The 9,278-nt window shown below is 43.2% G+C and overlaps 1 protein-coding gene across 3 annotated transcripts in view; it reads right to left on the bottom strand.

The window, feature by feature from the left end:
* Positions 1 to 1,336: 1,336 nt before the first annotated feature.
* PRSS23 (protease, serine 23) overlaps positions 1,337 to 9,278 on the bottom strand; it is a 16,746-nt gene continuing 8,804 nt past the window's right edge. The window contains exons 1-2 of one of the 3 annotated variants that reach the window (XM_008067222.1): positions 9,199 to 9,278; positions 1,337 to 2,882 (exon numbers count right to left, since the gene is read on the bottom strand). In XM_008067222.1, coding sequence (XP_008065413.1) covers positions 1,721 to 2,881 — 1,161 coding nt within the window. In that variant the 5' untranslated portion in view covers position 2,882; positions 9,199 to 9,278 and the 3' untranslated portion in view covers positions 1,337 to 1,720. Of the gene's footprint in view, positions 2,883 to 9,198 lie in introns of those variants that run through there. The other 2 variants (XM_021717161.1, XM_021717160.1) reach the window with 2 other exon arrangements.

The following is a 9,278-nucleotide window of genomic DNA, read 5'->3' as shown; positions in this document are numbered from 1 at the left end:
TCAGAAGATTCTTGGCGGCCCTGCACCTCCTTGCTATGCATAGTATTTCTTATGTGATTTTAAGAAAGTACTATGTTTGTACATTTCTTGAGTGCCTTATCAGAATTATTCTTCTGAAAAGTTCAAGAAACTCAAGCAAAAAAGCACTTGGAGACTGTTTAGGGCGTAGTGCTTTACTAGAATATCCTCACAAATTGTCACAATGCAGGTTGAAATCACCTGGAGTGCAAGCACAGCAAACATCTGCCTTATATTTCATCTTCTTTCTCCCCTGATTCATTTAGAAAGAAGTGCTTAGGCTGAGAGATATAATAGAAACACAGAGGAAGCCAAAGTCTTTTCTTTATGTGCTGTGATTATTATATTGATAAAACACTCATAAAGGCCTTTATTGGAGTGTAGGATTCAGATCCACTTTGCATTCTTAAAATTTTCATTTTTACCACTATACCTGACTATTCGTGCCTATAGCTTAGAGCCCAGGGAAAGGGGTTCTTTTAAAGCTAGTGGGAAAAAAGGATATACTGGTTTTTCTTACAGTAACTTCCAAGTATTTTTACTATAAAATACGTGATAAAGTTTCCGAATTGAACAAGGAAGTAATTCCCTGAAAACACACTGCAAACTATGCAGAATAATTTCTGATCAGGCTGTATGACTGTGCCAGGCTCAAAACAAGTGGTTATTCTGTTGTGACATCTGCCGAGCAATGCGTCCATTGTTCTCTGGAATTTAATTCATTTTAAACTACTCCATCCAAATGATAAAACATGAGATGTGCTATACTCTGAGGGTAAAATGCTATGATTGTTTTTAGTGTGACCACAACTGTTAGCTGGGAAGCAAGACAGCTTGCTTTAATTAGGCCCTGATTATCATCTTCTGAAAAATAGCTAGTTCTAAAAATGTGAGTGAAAACTTGTTAAATCGAAGGATTTGGATAATCAGTCTTGACTACTTTGATGTAACTGCAAAGTTAGCAGAATTATATGGAAATACTTCCTATAAAGTAGGACAACAGTCTTTGGTAGGGTAACTATTTCCAGATCTAAATGCACCTCGGGACACTGGTTACCACAAGGTATATTTTAATATATGTATCAATATATTCGACAAATTATTTTTCTGTTCAAGGACTACTGTGCAAATGTCTCCAAATTCAAAATTTTATGACCGCCTGTCTAAGAAGTGTTGTCAAAGTTCCTAAGAGTTATATGTAGTGGGAACACTACAATGTGGAAATGTTAACAATTAGGCATTGAAAAAAAAAACCTGAAAACAACAACAACAAAAAAACCAAGGCGAATCTCAGAAGAAAACACACACATACACATAATTCATATGTCCTGTATGCCACATATTTAATATAAACCTTTGAAACAAATTCAGATGAAATAAAAATCAAAGTTTCCAAAAAGGTGAAAGATTAACTTAATTGCCAAATATTCCCCATTGCCCCAAACATCAGTATGTTTTTTTATTTCTATGCAAAGTATACCTTCAAACTGCTTAAGTGATATGATACACAAACCAGTTTTCAAATAATAAAGCCAGTCATCTTGCAATTTTAAGAAAGTAGGTAAAAGATTATATGACACATAACACACATCACGCACACACATACAAACACACATGTGCACACCAATGACAAAAAAAAATTTGGCCTCTCCTAAAATAAGTACATGAAGACCATTAAGTGCCACTAGGAAGGAACACTGTGTCACCCTTCCCTACAATCCAGGTAATTTCCTTTAATCCAATAGCAAATCTGGGCATATTTGAGAGGTGTGATTCTGACAGCCACATTGAAATCCTGTGGGGAGCCATTCATGTCCACCCACTGGTGACCCGAAAAGATGCCAATAATTTTTCGCTCCCATTTCTGCTGCTGTCTCTTCCACATCCTCACGTAGACCCCTGACCCGCTGGCCCCAGGCTGGGCATCACACTGCTGGTAGAGCAGGTCATAGGTTTCGTCTTTGACATCGCAGAAGCGGTACACTAAATTGCCTGGTCGGTCATTGTCATAACCAGAGAAGTGGATTCTGCCTCCTGGCAGCTGTTTAGCGGGAGGACTCACTCCAATATTCATGAATTTTCTCTTGTGGGGTTTTTTGAGTTCCAGGAGGGCATAGTCATAATCCATGCCAATGTCATTGGCATTACCCTTGATCCATCCCTTGGGTACATGGGTGCGTTTCACCCGGATCCACTGAAATTTCATCTTTTCAGGCATAGCTGAGCTGGAGTCATTGGCACCTCGACCACCATCTTTAAACTTGGGCTTCAGGAAGCCCACTCGAAGTTTCTGGGTTCCTTTCACATAGGTTTTTCCATCATGTATGCAGTGGGCAGCTGTAAGGACGTGCTTCTCTGCCACCAGGGTGCCAGTGCAGCCTGTAGATAACTTCACTGATGTTGAGAACGGGTAGTTGAGCAAGAAGTCCTTCCCAAAAATGCTGAATCTGCTGTCATAGCCATAAATCTGCCGCTTCCTCCGAGACTTCCCAGAAGACTCCCTGTCTTGGTGTTGGGCCCCACCTCGGCCGAGGATATAAATGCCCACCTGCGTCTCTGTGCGGCTGCCATTGGCATAGAGCGTTTCATAAGACAGATATTGCTTGGCTTCTTCATACGTGGGCAGTGGAGCTCCTTTATGACACTGGGGTCCGCATGGAGAGGACACCTCCAGTTTGGCTTCAGCCCCAAAGTCTGGCTTGGCTAAGTTGAGGGTAGCCTGGGGCAAGACAACAGGGAGGTGATAAGCAGGCCACGTAGGTTTCCAGGGGACACCATAAGGGTTCCCCTGCCCAACAGCGCAGAGCAGGAGGAGGAAGAGAAGGAAGAGGAGTCCTGGAATCCCCGCCATGCTGAGCACCATTCTGTAGAAACAAAGACAAGCAGGTCAGGAGGGCAAGGGCTGAATGTTCACTTACTGCAGACAGATGAAGACCAGCAACATGCCTGTCATTGTTTCTAAGTCTGTGAACCCTCCTCAGGAATCTGGGGATGGAGAAGTAATGGTAATGATCTCCCAAAGCAAGGGCTTGACTTGGGACCGTCCCTGTGGCTGGGTGCCCAAAATGAAATTGGGTGCTCATTCCCTTCTGTTTGAGATACCCCTCAAGATGGCACACTTCAGAGCACATACTACAGTCATTAGTTCCTAGATAAACTGACTGCCAGCCCCAGTTTCCATGTAATTTTGAGCCTTCTTTGTGCTTCATTCAAAAACCTCATCCTCTCCTACCTTCCTGACTCCCCTGCTTTTCTTGACTTCTTCCCTCTCACTCTCATATAACATGTACTTGGAAAGTTTTCAGGGAAACTTGCTCATTTAGAGGGTTACTGAGTGACTGAAACATCAAGAAGGGACAGCTGCACAGTGTGACTTACCAGGACTCCTACTGCATTCAAAAGAGGGTATGAGACTTCTGTGGGATTTTTGCTTTGAAATTAGAACAACCTTATTATTATATATTTAGTTCCAGGGTAGCCTCTAAAATAATATTCCTTCTTCCTTTGGATTATGTTGTCAATATCCAAAGCTCTAATACTGCAGCAGCTATAACAAACATTGACTGTTACCGTTGGTTACTTTTTCAGCTGTTTGTATCTGTAATCTAAATGCCTTGAATTTGGGCCCACACTAACAAGCAACAAAGATTTACTAGATGGATGCTTATATGAACGGAAGAGTGAATGAGATGTATGTTTTGAATGATGCATGCTAAAAACAGAGATGTACACGGATGATGTGGTAGCTCAGAGGAGGGGTATACGGTCAGTTGTGGGGAGTAAGAAGAACAGGGGAAGCATTCCAGGGGAGGTGATGCTTGAGAAATATACCCTCTTCCAAAGGCACCCATTATTTAGAAGCGATAGGAGCCCTAGTAAGCTATTCCAGTCACTCAGCTGTGTAATGTAAAATTATTCTTTAAATGAGTGAGTTGCCCTGAAAAATTTCCAGGTATCATCTGATGCTTGAGATGGGTGGTGAAGTTGGAAAGAAGTTTAATAAAATAAGACAGAGAGAAGGGAATACTTGGACAAGAAGAACAACAGTCTGGGCAAGGGCACAGAGACATGCAGCAGTGTCTTTTCAGGAATTGTCCTTAGCTCAGCAAGGGTGGAACAGAGGAAGTGGTGGAGGTAGCAGGTAAGGGCTGGGTTATGAAGTTCTATAGTACTAAATGAAGGAGTTTGGATTTTATACTGAAAGGTACTTTAAGCACCCAGATCAATCACCCCACAAGAAAAACAACAAACAAGATGATTGAAAGTGTTTTCATAAATGTTTAAGCATCAGTTGGCTCTGACTGGTTCTGAAAGTTCTGATTCAAAAGAAGCCACCTCAGTGGGTGGGGCAATTCATTCACAATCAAGCATCCCAAAATAAGGACAACGAGGAGTAGGTCTTAAGAGAGTAGTGGAACACAGTAGGATGCAGCAAGAAAGTTTCATTATTCTCAGCCTCTTCTGCTTTGAAGGTACTGGCAACACTGGGTGCCTTTTGCTTTCTTTCATACAGTGATCTGATCTAGTTTAACTGAGCATGCCAATCCTCATTCCCCACATCCATACACTATATTTTTGAAATATGTGTGTACCCCACCTTCCTCTCAGATCTTTTTGCTCAACTCTTTCTCGTGAATTTTACTTCTGTCAGGGAGAAGAGGGACGGGAAAAGAAAAGAATGAAGTCCTGGAAAAGCCAGTTCCTTGAGACTTCCCGATCTCTTGAAACTCTGCTTTTCTCCATCTTTCCAAATAAGAAGGGTTCTTGGGACATTTTGTGGGAGGAAATACATTTAATCATTCCTTTAAATCCTTGAACTCATGGGGTGTTTGTATGTACCTGTTGGGTGTACCTACAAGATGCCTGTTGGGTGTACCTCTGATGCTAGCAGAGTCCTCCTCCCCAGTGGGGACCTGACAATGGGATGAGTGTGATGACAGCCCTCTAGGAGATCTGTGGGGCAGGGCTCTAGCCTGATTATTCCCACTTACTAGCTAAGGATTCAGCTCTTGGATTTATCCAGGGCTTGAACAGTCTTTTCTTTATTTAAGTTTCTGTCTAGGTGACTCCATGCCATACTCACACCAGAATCCCTGCCAAGTATGACACGTAACAGGAGGAATCAAGAGTCTCCCACATGGCTGTATCTTGGACCCCAACACGCCATCCTCTCCTTCTTCTGAGTAATGTGGAGAATGCTAATGCGGCTTACATTGAGCAGCAGACATGGTAAGTCAAGTTTTACTTCAGCTTATCTTAAGAAAGAGAAAACACAGAATCCAGAGGTCTAAGCTGCTAAGTGTCCCTGTTTTTAAAATATAATTCTTAGGGGGGAGAGAGTGTAAGATGAGGTAGTATTATATTGTGCATTATCATCAATTATAGGTTATATTTTCAAGGTGTACAAAGAACATGCCAGTTACAATAAGCTAATATTATCATCTTTTGGGTCTTCAAATCTCAAAAGCACTGATTTCCATCAGTTGGAAACACTGCTTACAAGTTCCCTGTATTACTACTTAAACGCTATTTACTAACTTATGTGATAAGACTTGTTCTGACAGCATTACATATCTTGCTTAAAGCTTCTATGGAACTCTGAAAATTATAAAATTACATCAATAATTTAAAATTCAGATTTAGAAACTAATGCAGGTGGAAGTATTGTGAACTGATTAGGTTTTTAAATACCTGATCAGAAATTGGGAGACATAGCTGTGGGTTCTCAGGTCCTCAAACAGGTTTACACTGACATCTGTATTAAAGTTATAAGCTTCCTAAGTTGTTCACTCCTTTACCAAATCTTTATTTGGGATGGCTTAGACACTTCTGAAAAGCAACCTCAACCAGATGATCTCTTTAACTGGTCTTTTCAAGGTTAAGATTTCTTCACTTTATAATTTTCTGGGATCACAGAAGTCCAGGCCAGGGACCATGTTGTTCACAGTGTCTGCACCATCATTTACTGCTCAGGAGCCTTTACTCATGGAATGATGGAGGTTGGAGGAGCATGGAAAAGAAAAATGTATCCCACTAATCTCCTACCTGTCTGACAGACAAGATTTCCCTGATCAGTCTGCAAAGGCAACTGGTGGTTTTCCAGAACTGAACAGAGGGATGGCTGGATGTGAATGCTCTTAGAATAGGTCCCAAAGAGAAGTGTGAGGGGGAAACAACCCTCTTGTCCAATAGGAGTCTTAAACGAGGCATCCATAGCCCACTCTGACTCATTCTCATGAATAACACAAAATGACAACTGAGATGCTTTAAATTAGGTTGATGGCTTTGCATTAATTTTTCAACTCACCTGATAATGAAATAATTCTCCAGAAAACAAATAATTATTGTTTCTAGTTTTACAAATGCTAGGTAAGTCTTTTCCATGCCCATTTAAATTTATTTCAACATAAACACTCTAAGACCTAAACACATGTAATAAAAAAATCATAATCCTACAACTGGAAAGATAACTAATGGGTTCCATAATTCTAAATTCTCTCTCACCTTTACAAATGAATCACTTTATCCCTGTAGAGCTGCCTGGAAAACTCACACCTTTAAAAAAGGAAGGAAGGTTTCCAAATCTTATCCTCATCATTCTTAAATCTGGATGAAGAAAATTTAGGTCTACAACGTTTCATTTCTAGGCTTAAGCTTTTGCTGCATAAAGATTCCTCATATACATATATATCTGTTAAAGTTTCCAACTAAATATTTTCATGCATCACTTAATTAACTAAATGTCAGGGCAGAATGGAAAATTAAGGTAAGCAAATAATGTTCCACCATGCTTAGCAATACAGAAACTGTATTCCTTTTCCAACTCCGGGTATCTGATTCATAACAGGGCTACACTTCCATCCTCCGTCACTCAATATGAGCCACTATCTAAAAATGTCTACACTTTAAGAGGATGCTTTCACTTCATGAGCCCTCTGTGGCGGGACTCTGCATGGCATCAGATGTGCAAACAACAATAGTCTCTTTGGAAACCAGGTACTGCAACTGCTGTCTCTTGCTCTGCACCTTAGTCTTCAAAACTGCAACAACACAGGTCTCCTCAAGAGGGCCCGTGCGTGAAAGAATGACAACTCCCAGAGCAAACAAGTGCTGGCAGCAGGGTAAACCTAATCTTTGGGACATACATTCTCTATTGTACAGTGTCTGAATTCCTGCAACTGCTATAAACAGTAATGACAGAAAAAAGCGGAAGAAAAGACTGCAGAGAACACAGGTTTTGGACACCATTTGGAAGGATGACAAATGGGCTTCCATGGAATCGGTGGCTAGGGATACTGAACAGTGAAACCATGCTAATTCCTAAAGCAAAGGCCTAAAAATGAACAAAACTCCGTGAATACTCTGCAGCCGGGCTTGCTCTCATTTTCCTGAGTCACAGAACCTGTTAAAGCAAAACAGACCTCATCACATAATGGTTTAAGAATTACATTCTTGTCAGGAACCTGCAGGGCACTTACAAGTCCAGCAACCCTAAACACAATCTTGTGGTCAAACGAAGCTTAACTTCTAGATCAGATTTTAGGCAAACTGAACTGCCCTTGTGAGCCAGAGACAAACCTGGCAATAGAACAAGAACAGAGTGCACAAAACTGTCAATGGTGAGTCCATGAGAAATGAATTCCCTGGAGTCAGTGGGAGTTACGCATGAATAATGCCTGGTGGCTTAAACCCTAAGGGATCTATGAGAAGAAATGTGGGGAGAACCTGAGACTATTAACCACTGCAGACTGGGGCCAACAACGTTCCCAGACACACTAATGGGCACTTTGGCACTCATGCCACAGACAGAAAAATGCACCCACATTTACCATCTGCCTGAATAACTAGTCAGTGTTACAAAAAATGGGATCCATATTAGTTACCTTGGAAAAATGCTTCCTTCCCAATTCAGGTGCAAGACAGCATGACAAGTTACCTCTTGACTTTATTTTAATCGCAAAAACACCGCTGAAACAGTTTATTCATATGCCAATGATTGTGTGCATATGATCACACACACTTCGCAAGTAAACACAGTGGCTTCTGGGCACCTTCTAAGTTCCTTCTCCTCACTCCACTTTCCATCCTCTGCCAACAGACTTCTTGAAAGACACAGTCATAGGACCCATGGTAAACGCTCTCACGAAATACCATGCAATAAATACCTGATATTACTTTGGCATAGGGCTTTCGGTCCCAGCTAGATTCATCTAGAAATTTAGTTCTTTCTCACACAGCACACGAAGAGGATTCTGGTGTTAGCCTACCTGGTCCTAAGCAGCACACAGACAGCCCTCAAGTTTAGTTTCAAGAGCTGAGAAGAGCCAGCCCTGCTCCAACACTGTTACTGAACCGCCTGGAGCTTTGCATCAGCCAGGACGGTTTTTGAATTCTCATGGGTGTCGCCCAAAGGGCAATAAAACACACAGGATTTTTGTTGTTGTTGTTGTTGTTAACCAGCTGCTTTCTCCCGAGGAGCTGGAAAGCAAACCTAAGTCGTATTCTGGAGGGGAGTGGCGATGTTCCTTGATCTGAATGTCTCCTCCCTCTCCTTTTAGAGCATAAAAAGTTAACTGGGGATGGAAACCTACAAGGGAAGAAATATTTGCTTCCACCAACTGTTGAAAGTTCAGACTGTTTCTAGGGTGACGGCCATCACTTACGCCTCCAGAGTTAAGTTCTATCTCCCAACCTAAGTCTGAGCCACTTTTGCACTTTCTTGCTAAGGTGTGTTCACAATCACATGCCCAGGGTTAAAAATTCCTGTTCGGAACTTGATGGAATCGCACATACGCACAACTCAAGTAAAAAGAGTGGCGGTGGAGGTGTGTGGAGTGGGCGGGGGTGCTGCCGTCGCCCCCGAGGAGAGCTTGCCCAGAGCCGGCTTCCTCTACTCCCGCCCGTCACCCTGCACCTAAGACGGCAGTCTCAAAACCTCCTGTCCCCACCAGCCTCGTGGGTAACCCTGTGTGACCCCACATGCCCTGCAGCCCCTGCGGCTCCTTCCGGCCCCCAGTCCCAGCCCCGGAGCCCCGCGAGCCCCGCGAGTGGCCCAGAGGGGGTCTCCGGTACCTTCAGCAGCGGCAGCCGTCCCACCGCGCCACGCCGGCCCTTTGTCCGGCTGCTCCCGCGTCTGCTCCCCGGCGCCCCGCGCCCGGACTCGCCCGCGCCCGCACTCACCCGCGCCGAGCTCCCCGCCCGGCCGCGGCTCGCCCCGCCGCTCAGACAGGTGTGGGCGCCGGGAGGGCGCGCGCGGCTCC

This window comes from Carlito syrichta, unplaced genomic scaffold (genome assembly GCF_000164805.1).
Source record: "Carlito syrichta isolate Samal-C Ts95f unplaced genomic scaffold, Tarsius_syrichta-2.0.1 Scaffold309418, whole genome shotgun sequence".
In the NCBI taxonomy this organism is placed as follows: Eukaryota; Metazoa; Chordata; class Mammalia; order Primates; family Tarsiidae; genus Carlito; species Carlito syrichta.
The sequence above is the reverse complement of the archived record's forward strand: the minus strand, read 5'-3'. Positions and strand labels throughout refer to the sequence as shown.